This window comes from Podarcis pityusensis, assembly GCF_964106645.2.
Source record: "Podarcis pityusensis genome assembly, chromosome: 15".
NCBI classification, from domain to species: domain Eukaryota; kingdom Metazoa; phylum Chordata; class Lepidosauria; order Squamata; family Lacertidae; genus Podarcis; species Podarcis pityusensis.
Genome location: NC_138040.1, coordinates 6,877,639 through 6,896,180, shown reverse-complemented (window position 1 = coordinate 6,896,180; position 18,542 = coordinate 6,877,639). Strand labels below are relative to the sequence as shown.

General features: G+C 47.0%; 1 protein-coding gene across 6 annotated transcripts in view; it reads left to right on the top strand.

Annotated features, from left to right (window-relative positions):
* Window positions 1–18,542, top strand: part of ACACA (acetyl-CoA carboxylase alpha) — a 195,360-nt gene that overhangs the window by 155,599 nt on the left and 21,219 nt on the right. For all 6 annotated transcript variants that reach the window (XM_080982741.1, XM_080982739.1, XM_080982740.1 and 3 more), the window contains 5 exons: window positions 4,484–4,580; window positions 5,189–5,285; window positions 6,432–6,567; window positions 10,311–10,488; window positions 11,454–11,566. In XM_080982741.1, coding sequence (XP_080838867.1) covers window positions 4,484–4,580; window positions 5,189–5,285; window positions 6,432–6,567; window positions 10,311–10,488; window positions 11,454–11,566 — 621 coding nt within the window. The remainder of the gene's footprint in view (window positions 1–4,483; window positions 4,581–5,188; window positions 5,286–6,431; window positions 6,568–10,310; window positions 10,489–11,453; window positions 11,567–18,542) is intronic.

Sequence of the window (18,542 nt, the reverse complement as noted above, 5' to 3'; positions counted from 1 at the left end):
AATGGTGGAGAGGGGATAATTAATCGCTGCACTATCTATCTATCATTCTATCTATCCACACACTAATAGTAAAATCACATTCAGTTGCTTTCTGTTAGCAGTAGATTTAAGTCTTCAGTATTCTACACTATTTGGAACTTCTAATTCAGTTCTCCTGCTCAGCTTGTTGGAAAAGGAGCTTGTTGTTGTTGTTGTTGTTGTTTAGTCGTTTAGTCGTGTCCGACTCTTCGTGACCCCATGGACCAGAGCACTCCAGGCACTCCTGTCTCCCACTGCCTCCCGCAATTTGGTCCAACTCATGATGGTAGCTTCGAGAACACTGTCCAACCATCTTGTCCTCTGTCATCCCCTTCTCCTTGTGCCCTCAATCTTTCCCAACATCAGGGTCTTTTCCAGGGAGTCTTCTTTATGGTCCAGCTCTCACTTCCATACATCACTACTGGGAAAACCATAGCTTTAACTAGACAGGGAAAAGGAGCTAGGGCCTTGCAAAAGGGCTGCTTACAGGACTTACCGTTAGGTTGCAGCCCAGGTTTAGCACAGAGCCTGCAAACTTTTAAAGGAGCTGAGGCTTTGTAAGTTGCGTTGCTTTTGACCTAGGAACTCAGCTGCCATAGGGCACCCTCCCTCTGTTAGGAGTGATATCCTCTCCGACTCCCGAGTGCAACGTTCTGTCTGCTGTGCGCTAATCCTGTATGTCAAGAGTGAGAAAGCTCAGGCCCAGGGGCCACAGGCAGCCCTCCAAGCCTCTCTATATGGCTCTGGGGACTCTTCCCCTGGCCACGCTCCACACCAGCCCTGTTTTGCACCCTCGAGTGTTTCTTATGTGTCCTTGAACTCTGATGAGTGTCTTATGTGTCTTGTGAGAAACCAGCCTGCTGTACAAAGGTAAAATTTACCTTTGTTCCTTCCCACACTCTTTGCTTCTGGCCTGCTCACCCCTATATATATACAAATACTGCTATATACAAATACTGATCTTATTATTTGACACCATCCCTCTGGAAGAGGGAGAGCTGGCAGCAGGCTTAGGGGCACCCCAAGGTTTGCAGAAGCACAAAAGTACTTTGGGGTAGGGGAAAGCCCTGACGGGGCAGCCCTGACTGTGAGGACTGAGCATACCCAGTGGTCCTGGAGTGCTGACTAACTGTTGAGAGAGGGGTGGAAGAAAGGGAGGATGGAATGGAGTATAATTAGAGAGGGTGTGGCTGGCTGCAACCCCAAATAGCACTCCACACAACAATGATTTATTGCAGGTCCCATGTGGTGCTGCTGCAGTAGTTAATAATATTATTATTTGAATTTATATAGCTAATGCATACTCCATAAGCCCTATAAGGTAGGCCAATATTATTATTCCATATGACAGATAATGGTACTGAGAGAGGGCAGCTATCCTAAGGTCACCTAATAGTTCACTGCAGAGGCAAAATTCCAACCAGGTCTTCCTGAGCAGCGCCATCCTTCAGCAGCTGCACTTATCTGCTGGCTAGAATGGGATTTTTTTGGCAACTTCTTTTTGGCTAATATTCCGTCCTCCCCCTGCACCACCACCCACCCCGTCATCTTGCCGGCAATTCATCTGGCTTGTCGAAAGCATGCAGGTTCCAAATTGAGTGACTTCGAGTTTTTTAATTTAGTGGAGGCGTTAAGGGGAAGCAGATGATTCTCCGCGATAAGTTTAAAGGAGAGATCTCCTAGGTGAAAAGTTAAAGCCGTTTATTAGGAGAGATAGCGCTGCGATATTCTTCAAACTGACGCCCGATGCGAGGCCCGGAATCGAAACGATCAAGCTCTGGACTCGGCGATGGAGAGATAATTTTGAAATGGATGGTCACATTTTACAGCGGGGGGCCACGGAGCCAAGGAACATTAGAACATAGTAATTTCAAGTTTGGGCTTGATAAAACACTTGCCATCCCGCTGGAGTCAGCAGAGGTTGGCTTTGCTCGGATTCCACTTTTTTAATTGCTTTTGCACTTGGCGTTACAGGGCAAGGAGTGCTTGTTCAAAATTATAGCGTTGCAAAAGAGGCTGAACACGAGAGGCCTCCCCCACCTCCTGCGTTTGTAGAGAGCCTGTGGGGGAAAGAGGCTTTTATAAGAAGCACAATTCTCCTTGCTTAAGGGCAGTGGAGGTTTCCTCCCCACCCCACAAGAGAAAGGTATGGAAGCTGGCAACACCTGCCTAGAGCCCATGTCTTCTTGGCACTGATTTTAAGCCTGTTCCTCTTCCCCACTTTGCTCTATTTGCATCCCTCCTAAACATATCAGGGAAGAGCTACAGCTCAGTGGCAGAGCATCTGCTTTGCATGCAGAAGGTCCCAGGTTCAATCCTGGGCATCCCCGGGTTGGGCTGAGGAAAAGACTCCTGCCTGAAACCCTGGAGAGCCTCTGCCAGTCAGTGTAGGAAACATTGAACCAAGGAGGTTCACAAACAACTGAAAGCCAGCAGCAAACAACACCCACATTCAGAATATATAATAAACTAGTCAATTAAAACAGCAGAACACAGGAGATTCAAGCCAGGAGATCAGCAAAGTGCTTGTCTCAATAGTTGCATCCAAAGTTATTATTATTTATTAAATTTGTATACTCCCCCTCATCTGTTGATCTCAGGGCAGTTCACAAGATAAAAACTTTAGCCCTGCTCAGAGTTGAATCATTGAAATCAATGGATTTGAATAACTGGGGTCCATTAATTTCAATAGGTATTTTCCAGGAACAACGTATGTTCCTGTTGAACCCGGGACCTTCTGTCTCCAAAGCCCATGCTTAGCCACAAAGAGGTGGGAGCACCCCCAAATGATCAGTCCATGTCTTTAAGAATTGGCTCAGTCTTGCTACTGCCAAAACAGGAGGAGGAGGAGGCGGGGAGGGGGAGAGAATTCCGGTCTGATAGCTTGGCTTAAAAGAAATTTAAAATGCATACATTTTAGAAACCGGGGGAAAGCCTTGAAGAACAACCTCTTTTAATGCCTTGGCTGCCTTCTGACAAATGTTTGCCTTGTCTTGTGAGAAAGAGAAGGGGGAAAGGAACCACCCCGTAGAGTTATTTATTTAAAAGCAAGGCAAATTCCCTCTGCTCCCTGTGTCCCATCGTTTAACAGTAAATGATGCCTTCTGCTGATAAATGGACCTCTCTATGCAGACGAGCAAATTAAAGAGACAGCCACAGCGGCTGGCAGCAGGCAGACATTTTCATAGCCTTTAATATATAACTTTAGGCGAGATTCACTTGGCACTGGCAACTTCTCTGAGAAAGTCACTTTCAGAGGTTGCATTGGGCTCCCCATGTATTGATGGCAAGGTTAAAGGTGGCCTCCTTTTTTTCTCTATTAATGCATTTGTATCCTAGTTTTCCTCCAAGTTTCTCAAGACTGTGTTCAGGGTGCTCCCCTCACAATGTTGTTGTTATTATTTTGTTTATTAAATTCATATGCCGCCCTCCACCCAAAGAACCCGGTGTGGTTCGCAACAGAAACATACAAAATGAGAATACCAAATACAAAACAAAAACAAACGAATAACCCCCTTCCCACAAACGCTTCTCACAACACTCCTGTGAGGTAGGATAGGCCTCAAGATGGAGACTGACCCAAGTGAGTGTCATGACCACGTGGCGATTTGAACCCTGGTCTGCCAGGTCCTAGTGTGACGCTCTAACCACTGCACCACACTGGTGTAGCTACAGCAGAGTTGCCTGGCTCCGGAGAAAACTGAACATGCTTCAATTTATACATAGTCCCGGGGGTATGAGCTGTCCCTCTTTGGCTTGTTGGTTCAATGAGACTTCCTTGGTTGGTTTGGCTGATCTCTTTGTCATTCCTTCCTTCGGCTAGACCCACAGCGGTTCTCAACCTGTGGGTCCCCAGATGTTGTTGGACTACAACTCCCATCATCCCTGACCACTGGTCATGCTGGCTAGGAATGATGGGAGTTGTAGTCCAACAACATCTGGGGACCCACAGGTTGAGAAACACTGGGCTAGAGCAAGGCAGGCTTAAGTCTCATTCCCTCCATGACTTCCATTGCGTAACACAACTTCCTTTTCTCCCCACGTGCCCCACCCCTCTGTCCCCCTCTGCCAAGTCTGCTCTGGAGGGTTGAGGGAACTCCCAGGACAGATTTGATGGGCACACAGAGGGAAGGGAGAAGTCCTTGTGCAAATGGGATGACTTTGCAGGCTGCAACCCTAAAGCATTTTGAAAACGACGACAAAGGTGCAGTACGTGGCACCTTAAAAGATACAGCACATTTATTGCAGCATAACCTTTACCTGCACTTGAGAGTCCACTTCATCAGATGCAAGAAAATGTTATAATTCATGTGAGCAGATATGCAATTTGTATGCATTGTCTTGTGCTTTGCTTTTAATTATGTTTATTTATCTGCATATTTATAATCCGCTTCGCAAGACTCGGGACAACTTGCGCTCACTTCCACTCCTCTTGATGTTTTTCCCCCCCTGCCTTTCTTTGTAGCTCAGAAGGGCCAGTGGCTCTCTGGCTTCTTTGACTACGGCTCCTTTTCGGAGATCATGCAGCCGTGGGCACAGACAGTTGTGGTTGGCAGAGCCAGGTAAGTCGTTGTTGTTTGACATTTGACATTTGTGGAGAATTTTGCATGTTCAAAGCACTTAAAGGTACATTATTTTGTTGTCATTTCTACAACAGCCCTGCACCAGGAGCTCAGTATAATTATCTCCGTACTGCAGATTGGGGCAGGGGGCTTGCTTAAGGCCCTGCTGTGAGTTTTCCAGACAGACATGAAATTAAAACTGGTTTCTGATTTCTAGGTCACAGCCAAACTTGTCAATACTGGGGTGGGTAACCTCAAGCCAAGGCGAGGAATATTCTAAATGCCTGGTCACTTTGCATATATTTAATTCTAAAATTGATGGCAGTGCTCTATAGATTTTGGGGCTGGGTATGTGAGGGCCCCCCGCCCCCCACTTCAAAATAAATTTCCATTTCCCCCAACAAAACAAAAAGAACAAAACCCCACAAGCAGCAGCTGCTGTCTCTTCCTTGGGTTTGGGGGGTTTTTAGTTGGAAAAACTGCGCAGGAGGAAAGGGTTTAACCCCCTCTCTCACCCGGTCGATCCTACTTTGGATCAGGATCCAACTTAATTTGTGTTTAAAAATGTAATTGTAAATGCAATTGTGCGTTTTGCCGTTTGTTACCAGGCTGGGTGGAATACCTGTTGGAGTGGTTGCGGTTGAAACCCGGACAGTGGAGCTGACCATTCCTGCAGACCCTGCAAACCTGGACTCAGAAGCCAAGGTAGGTTTTTTAGCTCCTAAAACATGGCATGGGTCCTTAGGGGATGCGATGCAAGCTATGCTGCTGAGGGCAGTCGTTGTTGAGGGTGGTGAAAATGTGTCTGTTTCGTTCTTTGCAAATGGGTATGAAAAGCGACAAGGTAATTCCGACTAGATCTAGCGTGGTGTAGTGGTTGAACATGTCAGACTAGGACCTGAGAGGCCAGAGTTCAAATCCCCACCTGGGCATGAAGCTGAGTGGGGGACCTTGGGCCCAGTCACTGCCTCTCAGCCTAACCTACCTTACAGGGTTATTGTGGGGATATTGGAGGAAAAGGTGGGATATAAACACAATAAATGAATAAAAATGGGACAAACTTTGGAGGCAATGAGCCATAGTGCCCACAAGCCTCCAAGTTACACAGAGCTCTTTGTTAGTAGAATGGGAAGGACTGCTTAACTTCTCAGTTAATTCTGCAACAAGACCTGACTTGAAATCTGTCCTTGGGGTGACTCACATGCCCGCATGCATCCGAAGCATATCCCTTTGAAGTGATATAGTGCTGGGGGATATCTGTGACTCTCCAGCTGATAGATACCAACTCCCATCAGCCCTAGCTAGACCGGCCAATGGCCAGGGGTGATGGGAGTTATGTGAGATGTAGGCCAACAACACTGATGTTCTCCAGAGCAACATTTGTAGGGAGTTCACTCCTCCATCCTTCACTCACACAAAAGGAGGGGTGTATATGCAGTGGGTCTCCATGGGTTGCACACGCAGAGACCCACCACACCTCTCCCGTTTTGCTGCATGCCCTGCTTGTTTTCTCAACCCCCCTGCCCTGACAGGTTTTCCTTGATGACCCAGCAAGTCTTCAACTAGCTTTTGCGGTGTTTCTGCTGGGGTTGAATCCAGGATTCATCAAGCTCTGAGCAGACCCGTTGACATGAGTGGACAGGACCACCGTGGGTCTGTTCCATTTCCACGAGTCTGCTCTGAGTGCAGCCCCCTGTGTCTTAGCAGCTGTGGACTAAAGTAACCTTAATCTCCTTCAGTTAATCGGTTTTGGTTTTGTACTGGCAGCTTTCGCTGCTGCTGCTAATGCTGCCTTGCAGTTGATCCTTGTACTCACCTGCAAACCATTTCCTCTCACTCACCTTGCAACAGATTATCCAGCAGGCTGGCCAGGTGTGGTTTCCCGACTCAGCCTTCAAGACGGCTCAAGCAATAAAGGATTTCAACCGGGAAGGGCTGCCGCTGATGGTCTTTGCAAACTGGAGAGGCTTCTCTGGAGGAATGAAAGGTTATTGTTGTTGTTGTTGTTGTTTAAAAGTGGGTGGGGTTTTTTTCAGCCAGTGGTTGCTTTTGCCCATTGGGATTGGTGGGGTGGATGGCAGGGAACCCAACAGTACGTGAAACTGACTAATTCTCATTTTCTACAAGGGCAAAACTGACAATGAGGAAGAGGAAGTCGATAGCAAGGGCCACCTCTGGCCTTGCTTTGAGTCAGCAGGCAGGCAAATGGATGCTAGCCAAGGGTAGACAGAGGCTGGTGGGGCAGTGCCCTATTTGTCCTCATGGACCAGCTTCCACTGTGGGGAGGAACATGTATTCCAGAGGAGAAGCTTCCTCAAAGGGCGATCACCTTGGACATTGCCCAGTGTCAGCAGATAGAGGAACCCAGGGAGCAAGTTAAGGGAGCATCTGTTGTCAATCTTCCCACACTCCTTAACAGAAACGCTTGCAATTTTGGTTTCCATGTTGGGCGGTAGGGGGAGGCGGGAGCTGGAGGGGGGCAGAGGATTAAGCAGAGAGTGAAAATAAACAATTATACCACCCCTCGGTGCGCCTAAGAACACACAAATACATGCATATATACACACACTCCGCTAAGATTTGGCTGCGCCGTGGGTAAAATGACTCCAAAATTGTGTGTAATGAGTAGGAAAAGATTGGAGATCGCTCTTGCCATGTTGAGAATTGACATTAGTAGAGGAGGAGGGGGGGGACTCTTTACAAGTCGGCCTAGGAGGTCTAATTTAAGCCGTTGCACACACGCACACGTGTCCCCAAACACACTGGCTTTTGCGCATATATTTATATCCATATATGTATATATAAACAAAAAATCTGTATGATAAATAAAGGCATATCGAGAGTGGGAAAGGTTTCTTTTTGCCGAATGAGCTCCGTCTAGCCGCGAGGCTATTCAACATAATGCAAAAATTAAATTATTATTTCCTCTTTAAAAAAAAAGAATGAAGAGGACACCTTGAATATTTAGATGGAGGGAAGCAGTTTATTTAGACGAACCGCCAGTGACCCACAACAGCGAGACATCAAGCGTGAAATTTACTCGAAATTAGCACCGGGGTCTTGGGCTCAGCGTGAATAGCGGTTGATAGGATGCAAATCCCAAAGATATTAAACCGCCTTGCTGGTAGCGCTACGGGGTCGCTCTCGGTTGGTTTTTCATGTTATACTTATTATTTTACCCACCCCACCCCCACCCCCGGGACAGGTTATAAATAACAATAAAAAGGGGAAACGGTTACCAGAGACTTTGACCAGAATGGGGAAAAAAATGAAAATGAAAAGACCTTTAAAAACAACTACAACAAACTCTGATTACCTGCATGTTTATATCGCGGCGGAACCTGAGCGTAATGGATTTGGGAGACTCTTTTTATATGTACGCAATGGGTGTATTGCTTGGTGTGTGTGTGTGTGTGTGTTGTCATTTTTACTCTGAGGCTCCATCCAAACTGCTAAGGATGATTCGAGCTTTGAGTGTTGCCCAGAATTGATGGACAGAGTCAGAGAGCAGGTGGGGGAGAGAGAAAGAAAGTGCGGTTACCCGAGCAGAGAAAAATTCCAGATGCCTGTGTTTGCCAGTGCAAACCTATAAGGTTGTTCCGGTGGCCTGGGAAATTAGACTTTTAACTTTGCACCGGACGGTTTGAAGGATTTTCTGTGGGTGGCAGAATGTTCTGAGGTCATTGTGTCAAAACTGAAAATGCTTTCCCAGCCCATTGGAGAGAGGGGACCAACTATCTCTGCTTCTGTTTTGGTTAGAGCCCCTGCTTCGTATGCAGAGACCCCCCCAGGTTCAGCCCCCGCCACCCCCAGATAGAGCTGGAGGGGAACCCCTTTCTGAAGCCCCGGAGAGCTGCTTCTGCCAGTCAGGGTAGACGATACTGAGCCAGATGTCCAATAGTCTGCTTCCTACGTCCCTGGACGTAACATAACATGACATTCACTGCTCTTCCTCTAACCTGTGTCCCTCCAGATGTTGGATCACAACTCCCTGTTGGCTGGGGTTGGTGGAAGTTAGAGTCAAACAACATCTGGAGGGCCACAGGTTCCCCATCCCTGCTCTAAAATAAGCTTGTGTCCCCTTCAGTAAGTCCACCCAGCTGTACTTGGGACTTCTTCCCCAGTAGCAGAGTCCTTTACTTTCGCCAGATCTCTGTCCTTTGCCTTTGCCTGTTAGTTTAACAGAGGGCAATGGAGGGACTGTGGAACACAAGCAAAAATGTACGTAGGAGGCAAGTCAGACCTTTGGTACATTTAGCTCAGTACTGTCCACTGCAGAGGTTCTCAGGTGGCAGTAGAGAAGATCCGTTCAGGTGGTCTGTAGGAAGGTTGCAGAACACTATGCTCACCAAAAACAAACAAACAAACAAACAAACAAACAAACAAACAATGATCTGGTTCATCCATCACATTAGGAAAACAAATCTAGTTATTTTTTAAAGAGAGGGGGATGGTGGTATAAATTAATGTAGTCAGGACTTGCCAGTCTGCAATTGAATTCCATGCAAAAATAGCTACATTCAGGAAGCTCCCTTTGATTCATTCCTGCCCCATCTCCCTTTTCTCTTTATTTATTTTTTTAAAAAATCTCCGTCTCCGTGCAAATGAGAAAGAGAGGGCGGGAGGGAGTGCAGTCTTCCCCATTTGGCCAGCCTCCTTCTAACGAGTTAAAATATACGCTCATGGCAGGAGTGAAAAATGCCAGGCTAATTACACAATTATTTTATTATGTAGCACTACTAAAAAATGTCTCCTAAAGAATTAATTTGGTTAAAATAATTTGAATTGAGCAATTATTTTCTTAACATTGGAATTAGCTGAAAGGAGCTTCAAGTGGTTTATTGCTAGCACTACATAATAAAGTGATTGTTTAATTAGCAATAAATTTGTCATTCCCCTTATATATATATTTATATAAAAAATAAGGATATTTTCTTTTTCACCCAGAGATGACATTCACTCCCCCTTTAAAAAAGTTTCCCCTCTTTGCTGCTAGCATTTTTTATTTTTTTTAGTGTTCCATTCACCTGAACATCGGTTAAAGAATACATTTGAGCAATCCTTGGGAATCCTTCAGGAGTGCAGTCTTAAAAAAAACTATTTCTCACTTCTCATGATAATCAGGAATATTAGATTACAACTTGTAAATGAACCCACGACAGTGTCAGCTGTTTGAGGGCAAACTGAGACTGGTGGGCCGGAGCCCCATTCACCCTAATACAGGCATGGCCCTCCAGATGTTTTGGGACTACAATTCCCATCATCCCTGACCACTGGTCCAGTTAGCTAGGGATGATGGGAGTTGTAGTCCCAAAACATCTGGAGGGCCAAGTTTGGCCATGCCTGCCCTAATAGATCAGCCGCTCCTGTGTACTACAAGCAAAACAATGAGGTAGCCAGAAAAACAACCTCCAGATGTTTCGAACAGCAGCTCCCAGCAAGCACAGTGCAAGGTCAGCAAAGGCTGCCGTCATGCAGTCTGACTGCCCCTGAATGTGGAGGTTCTGTTTTGCCCATGTGGCTAGCAGCCATGGATCTATCTCCCTTAACCATTAAATAGCAAAAACAAGCCATCAGAGATAAATGGCGAGTGGCCACGTCACCTCAAGCTGAAGCTGTGAATTCCATGAGTTAACCGTGGTGGGCTCTGTGTGCAGCCTTACTTCCTGTTTACTGTGGGGCAGGGTTTGAAGGATTCTTACACCTGTGTCCTTTCCCCTCCCTGTGCAGACATGTACGACCAGGTGTTGAAATTCGGGGCCTACATCGTGGACGGTTTGCGGGAGTACAGGCAGCCTGTCCTTGTTTACATCCCGCCCCAAGCGGAGCTGAGAGGAGGCTCTTGGGTGGTGATCGACCCCACCATTAACCCCCGGCACATGGAGATGTACGCAGATCGGGAAAGCAGGTAATTGCTTCAGTCTCGCAGCTCCTTCCATCCCAGCTTGCCTACCTCAGAGATGCAAACGCCCAACTAGCTGAGAGATGCCCAGATCCCATCATCATGAAGTTGAGAGTCCCAACAACCTATCAAAAGCTCCCGTTTACAGAGACAGACCCATTCAAATCCACCTGACTGCAGCAGTGAGGGGCGTGGCCTAGGGAGAAGGGGCGTGGCTAGGGAAAAGGTGTGGCCTAGAGAGAGTTTTAGGGCCATACAGTGGTACCTCGGGTTAAGTACTTAATTTGTTCCGGAGGTCCGTTCTTAACCTGAAACTGTTCTTAACCTGAAGCACCACTTTAGCTAATGGGGCCTCCTGCTGCTGCCGCGCCGCTAGAGCACGATTTCTGTTCTCATCCTGAAGCAACCCGAGGTACTATTTCTGGGTTGGCGGAGTCTGTAACCTGAAGCGTATGTAACCCGAGGTACCACTGTACAGAGAGGCCTGCATTTGGGCTCTGCATCTGAGATTCCGCTCTGGAAGGGTGTGAAGCAGAACATTAGGTGTGGCTTGCGGAGCAGACTACAACTCCCATCAGCCCCTGTTGGCACGACCCACTGTGGTCCAGAATGTCAGGAAGGCACAATGTCCGGTAAGGCTGCTTTTAAGGCATAAAACTGCCAAGAAACCTAGTCTGGCAATTTGAACAATGCGAAGGGATGCATGGTCTGGGGATTTTTTTTGCTATGAAGCGCTTCCTCCTCCAGGGCAGATGCCACACTCAAATAAATCCTAGTCTAATATATGAGTTAGTGCTAGAGTTCCCCTCTTTTTCATGAGGTTTGGATCCCTCGGAGGCTGCTTGCTGTGGGGGAGAAGGGTCTTCCCCACTGAGGGGCACCTCCCAGTCTAGACGCACTCAGCCTTGAATGGAGTAGCCTCTTTGAGAACATACTCCTTTTTATTTCCCCACCCCACCCCCTTTCTTCAGAGGAGGGGTTCTGGAGCCCGAAGGCACAGTGGAAATCAAGTTCCGAAAGAAAGATTTGGTGAAGACAATGAGGCGTGTGGATCCCATCTACGTGCGTCTGGCAGAACGACTTGGTGAGTGTTGGTGGGGTTGCTCATGTGCAAATAAAAACCTGTCCAGCTAGTTTCTAAGAAATGCATCCACTTTTCCCTTCTGTTGGCCCATTTTGAGGCTTTTGCCTGTCAGAATCATAGGGGATGAAGGTTTGTTTGGTGGTGTTTTTCCACTCCTTATTCATCAGGTTGTAAGGCAGAGACCAAGAAAGCATTTAGGAGGAGTGTGTTGTGTGGAAAGGCCTGTCTAAGGTCAGGTGTGTAGATTTTTTGGAAACAATTGGAGGCTGCAGTTAGAGTTCCTGCGTTAATTTACAGTGGAGGCTGGTCCATTAGGGGGAATGGGGCAGGTGGTTGGAGGAGTGCTGGACCTGGACACAGTAGTAATATTTGGGATTTATACAGTGCTTTCTCTACTCAATAAAGTGTATCAGTTCAGAGAAAAGGCGAGTGAGAGGTGACATGATTAGTGTTTATTAAATGTTCCATGGCATGGAGAAAGCGGAGTTTTTCCTCCCTCTTTCATTGCGCTAGAACTCATCCAATGAAGCTGAAGGTTGGGAAATCTGGGACAGATAAAAGAAAGTGATTTTTCGTGCAGCACGGAGTTTATGGAACTTGCTCCCCCAGGAGGCAGTGACGTCTACCAACTTGCGTGGCTTTCAGAAGCAAAAATGATTCTGAATACCAGTTGCTGGAAACTGCTGGAGGGGAGAGTTCTCCTGTGCTCAGGTCCAGTGTTTGGGTTTCCCACAGACATCTTGGTGGCCACTGTGAGAACAGGACGTTAGACTAGGTGGGCCATGGGCCCGATCCAGCAGAGCTCTTATTTGTGCCCTTACATTCTTATGACTTCTTTTTTTTAATACCTTACTGCATGTTGGTGCCATATCTGTATGGAGGTTGCATTTAGGCTGCTTGGTTTAAAACCCACAAACATTGCAGCTAGGCTGCTTTGCACTGAACCCTGAAGCTGTGTCTGAAAGCGTCTTGTGGTACGGCAAACCAGGAACAGTTTGCCCTTTCTTCGTAGGAGCTGGATGTGTCCGAGCACAAGGGTGAACATTATTTTGAACGCATGACTCCTCCCAACCAGAGCATTAGATGTGCTGAACTCACACCCTGAATCCCCATTTTTGATTCAGCTGCTGTTAACATCCCCTGAATCTCTTCTTCTCACCCTGGTTTGCACTCAGCCTTCCAGAGGTATCAATACAAAACCAAAAAGAGCGCTTTTTACTACCATTAAAAGATGCTTCAAATTTCTCCCCCTGCCCATTTTTTAAATAGCATGGTTTGTTTGTGTGTGTTTTGTTTTGTTTTTATAAAAAAAAAATCTCTTGACACCAATCTCCCCCCACCAAAGAAACAGGCTAATAATTTCTGTGCAAAACACCACCAGTGACACCATAGGCGGAGCCCCTTCTCCACCATCCAGAGAGAATGGGAGAGTGTGCATTAAAAGCTTTGGTTGCTGATAAGTGTCTTGCTTAGATGGCTCATAATTGCTCTCAATGTCGGGCCATCGGTGGTGGTGGTGATTCTCCCCCACCCACTAATGCTGTTCAAAAGCAGGATGAGCCTAGATTGTAGGACACAGCGAATTGCATAATTTCTCCCTCTCTTTCTCTCATTTTTTTCCATTTTTTTTTTTTTGTGCCGGTTTTTCTTTCTGGCCAATTTAAAATTTGTCAAAGCCGGTCGTCTTCTGGATCACTGCCCTTTGATATTTTGCGCACTCCATTTGCCACAAACAAGCCGCAGGGCCGCGGTTCATGCTGACTCCAGCAGAAGCGCAGAGAGTTCCATTTATCTTACAACAGCCTGCCGCACACTTGCTCATTAGCTGGGGGTTCGCTGCCTCTCTTAACCCCTGAATGGCCGCCATCATTTCTACCGAGCGGCTGCTTTGTGGCAACATCAGGGGGGGGAGGGGGACGACGACGGACGGTGCTCTTGCATCTGTGTGTCGTTTGCGTGGGGCGGGGGGTGGCTGGGTGGAGGGAATCCGAGGGCAGCGTTGCGTTTTCCTTCTGAACCTCTCTCTCCGCCACTGGGTTTCCACTGGCAGAGAGGGCTTGGGGGCAGCACAAGGAAGATCTTGAATAATGTGACACAGATCTGCTCATTATCAATTTTTTCCCAAGCGTCGTAACCGAAATCTTTATTAGTTCCGTGTTTATTAAAATGTCACTCAATGTTACGTGTTGAGCTTTGGCGTAAGAGCTTTGGCGCAGCGGGGGGGGATGTGAGGCTGTGTGTCTAGCGCTTTTAGGCTGCTTAAACTTTTTAGAGCTTGCCAGTTAGGCTTTTTTTTATTAAAAAAAACAACCCACAAAAACTCACATGAGATTTATTTATCTTTAAGTCTACTGGTGATGATTTGTCGGCAGAAATGGTTAATCAGGAATGTGTGACTGTGCGAAAACAATCAAGCCAACGTTTGAAAATGAAGTCAATATGAAACTGGCCATAGTGCAGCATGCAGCCAAGTGTGTTTTTTAATTCAGTACAGTCAGCCAGTGGAACTCCAGGACACAGGACAGAACAGGGGCCCACTGGAGAGACTCGGTATAGGGGTGGAGTCAGCTACAAAATGGTGGTGGACAGAGACAGAGTTTGGCCATATCAGTTCGCAGTTAAGAACATCATTTTCTATTGAGAGATTGTTCTTTTTGAAATGGCTGAATTCTTTGGCATCCTTATGGCAATGAGTTCCACAGCTCAGTTTCCCTCAAACTAAGTATAGGCGTTGGCTCTGGAAGTATTGTGATCCAGTCTCTACTTTTTGGGCAGAATTTGCCGATAAAGAGGCTAACTGGAAAAGGCCATTTATTTTGCGTTTTCTTTTACTGCCTTTACACCTCACAGAGTATGAGTTCTTCTCCCATTCTCCTTTCACACTTAACTTGTCCCTTATACACCTTTCAGACTTCCAGTTGCCTTCATTTATTTATGTGTACATATTATTCACTTTTCTTTACAAAACGTAACCCAAAATGACTTACATAGTAGTACAAAACTCGCATAAAACCAAAACAGAATAAAAACCATAATCACATTCATACTTATAAAAGGCAGACCTACCACATCCCACCCACTAAAAGAAATCAAAATATCTTTTTTTAAAAAACCTCCAGATTACAGCCAAAAGCCTGGGTAAAAACAGATGATTTTGCCTGGTGCCTAAAAGTAGATAGTGATGGCACCAGGCAGGTCTCCCTAGGAAGAGCATTCCATAAGCAGGGAGCCACCACAGAAAAGGCATTGCAGTCCTGAGCTCAGTCAGGCAGTCAAAACTGAGCTGCTTCATATACCCATACCCATAGCCAGAGATGGGAGCTGGAGGACTGAATGGAAATCCTTAAGGGAAGAGCTGTGTTTTAATGGAGAGTGCTTTCACACATGGGCCCCCTTCCAGAGGTGCTGGGTGTGGCAAAAGTGTTAATGGCCTGATACACACATCCAGCAAGCAAGAGGCATTCTATCTCAGTTCATGCACACTTTCCCCAGCTAGGTAGAATCACTTGAGGAAGGTGCAGAGCAGGGCCAGTGAGGAAGGTGGCCTTGTCAGGATCCCAAGGGCCAGTTAGAGAGGCCTGGAGGGCCACGTATGCCACTCCCACCCCGAGACTGAGGTTCCTTGTTTTTCATGCAGAAGGCTTGTAAGTTCAGTACCCGACATCTCCAGCTTAACAGGATTGGGCATTAGTTACGGTGGGAGACCTTTCCCTGCCTGAGACCCTAGAGAGCTGCTTCCAGTCAGAGTTGGTAGAACTAGGCTAGGTGGGCAAATAGCATGACCCCGTATATAAGGAATCTTCTGGAGTTTCTGTTCACTCAATGTCAGCAGATAAGGGATGCTGAACTACTAGGAGCTAGATCAGTCTTTGCGTGTCACGTTTTCAGGTTAAATGAGTTTTTTAGCATTGATTTTATTGTATGAACGCCGTATGGTGTCTTAACAGCATTCGAGATTGTGGCTCTCGATGCTATTTTGGCTTGGGAAATTGGCAGAGATGGAAAGAAATGCAGGGACTGGCGGCTTTCTAACTTTTCTGTTGTTTACTTGCCCTCTTGCTTTCGGTCGTGGTCTGTTACAACTTGGGAGAAGCACAGATTTTGTGATATGGTAAGAGTTTTAAATGTTCAGAAGTAGTAATAAAAACGTTCTCACAGCACCATGGTGAACGTGTCCTCTCAGATCAGCTGCTTATAGGTTGTTGACCTATTGAAGATAATAGTTCACACACATTATGAGACACACACACCGAGTTGGGAGGGATGGACTAGCCAACATCTTTGACTTGCTAGACAGCGTCCATCTCTTTCTTAAAGGGAACACAAGTTGAAACCCCTTCAGACTCGTGATCTTCTCACCCGCCATTGCCTGCTTGGTACTTTGGGAGTTCCAGAATGGCCATTCAGCACCCGATGACTTTGTAGGGTGATGCATTGTTGGAAATTTGCACTTGTGGGATCTTCCTTTAAAAAATAAAAACAATGAGAGTTGTCTGTGCTGATAGCTTCTGCAAATGCAATCTACCTCTCAACAGCACTAGTGTTTGGAGATCCGTGAATGCAAAGAAGAGCCCTGCTGGATCAGGCCAATGGCCCATCTAGCTCACCTTCCTGGTCTCGCATCAGTCCACCAGGTGCCTCTGGGAAGCCTGTGAACAAGGCACGGGTGCAGTAGCCTCCTCCCCATTTGTGACTCCCGTCGGCTAGTATGCAGAGGCATATACTGCCTTGGAGGTAGATTACTGGCATCATGGCTCGTAGCCATTGGTAGCCTTATCCTCCTGAATGTGCCTGGACCGCAACAGCCTGATGACTCCAGTGGTCCATGCATTGGTAACCTCAAGGCTGGAGTACTGTAATGCGCTTTATGTGGGGCTACCCTTGCATTTGGTCCAGAAGCTTCAACTAGCGCAGAATGCAGCAGCCAGACTGCTCACAGGAGCAGATTACTGGCAACCTGTTACCCCGCTATGGAGAGTAGCACTGGTTGCAAGGTACTTGTGTAAATTCACAATGCCCTAAACAACTTGGTCCTATAGTATCTTTCTGCCACAGGAGTATGCTGGTCAGTACAAAGTTGGGAGTTAACTCTTTATTAGCAAAAGCACAATCTCAACAAACTTGGCTGAGTGTTGGGCCTAGTGAGCATAGCAGCTCATTCCCAGTGGTCTTACTCCATGAAGATCAGTTACAGAGACTAAAAGTTCCTGCCTCCTTGCAGCTGCATATGTCACCTCCTCCCAGGGCTTTTCCCAAGCAGTCGGAGACTGCACCTGCATGCCTGTCTTTGCTCCTCCCACCTCATTGCTCTTCTGGTTCTGGGAGTCAGCAGAGAGAGGAGCTGGTCACAGCAAGAGCAGGAGGCACCGGTGACTCTTTCCCAGCCTGACTCATCTCTGCCTCTTGGCCTCCCTCCTCTGCTGCTTCAGCCTCTGCCTCTGATTCTGGACTTCTCCCTGCCACGGACTCCCCCCGCTCACTAAGCCCTGTTGCCTCTTCAGCTTCTGACACCTCCTCCTCCCAGTCTTCTCCCTCTTTTCCCTTTGACCACTCATTACCGTCTCTCCACCATTCCCCAGACTCTGGGCCTTCTTCCCTCCTCAACTGGTTCCTCGCACCATTCCTCTGCATCTACCAGTCCATGAAACTTAAGGACAGATTCCTGATGGCTGAGATCCTCTGATGGGGCACTTCTGGTTGTTCCCCATGCGACCCCTGAGGTTCAGTTGGCCATCGCTAGGGACTGAGTCTTTAGTGTGGCAGGCCAGCCCCTGTGAAGCTCCCTAGCTGTACAGGTTCGGTAGGAACTATCCTTCGCTTCCTTCAGGAGTCCCTTGAAGATTTTCTTATTTGCACAGGCGTAAAAGCCCTCCCCATCTTTTAAGTGTGAGGCCTGATGATCTGACTGCAAAAGAAAGAAACCTATTCCTTTATATTTAATTGTACAGGGGTCTTATGGAATTGATTGAGAGCTTAGCCTTTTACAATACCCAGTGAATAAGAAACGTTCCTGACAATCAATCAATGATAGGATAATCACTCTTTATTCCCCTTCTTCCCCCCCTCCCCATCCTTCATTGTTACCTCTTTCTTTCAGGAGAAGAGGGTTCAGAAGCCAAAAATCTTTATAGACGCCACTTTTAAATTAAGCAGAAAATAGACATTGACATATTTGTTAATCTCACCTGGATCATTACCGGGGCTGGCTCGACAACACAAGGGTGGCAGACAGTCTGGAATACATGAGTGTTTGCTTCCTTAACAACTGCTGCTGTCCTGCAAAAAAAAAAAAAAAAAAAAAAAAGGATTCTTTAAAAAAAAGCAATAGAAAAGAAGGCAGCACATTACTGTATTTAATAATAATTATGGCACTAGCAGTAGCCTTCCCACACCTGATTCCTAGTGTAGTAGTAAAAGTCGTTGAGGTGCGCTTGGCTTATGTTAGAAGAATGCAGCGGCACAACAGGAAAATGTAATGCTGCAGTTATGAAGCATGTGCATCTCACACGCTGTCAACTCCAGCACATTTGCGTGCAGAGGTCAGTGTTGTATATTTGCACACTTTAGAATAGGTCCTGGTTCTGGGGGCTGCCTTAACCGCCCCCCCCTTTCCCTGCCTTGCATCTGATCAAACCTTTCTTTCCTCCGCTCTGGTTCCCCCCCCCCCCCGCTTGTGTCATGCATCTTCCAGGGAAGGGCAGAGCATCTGCTTGGCATGCAGAAGGCCCCAGGTTCAACCCCTGGCTGGGAGAGAGCTCTGCCTGAAACCCCAGAGAGCCACTGCCAGTCAGTGTCAGCAGTACTGCTCTATTTGGTCCAATAGGCTGACTTGGTCGAAGGCACCTTCCTAGTGTTCCAATGACTCCAGTTAAGATCTCCTGTTTCTCCCCCCACCTCCATCATGCTCTGGCTTAAACAACTGACAGCTAGTGATGGATGAGCAATCTCCAGCTCGCCCCACAATTAATTTGGTTTC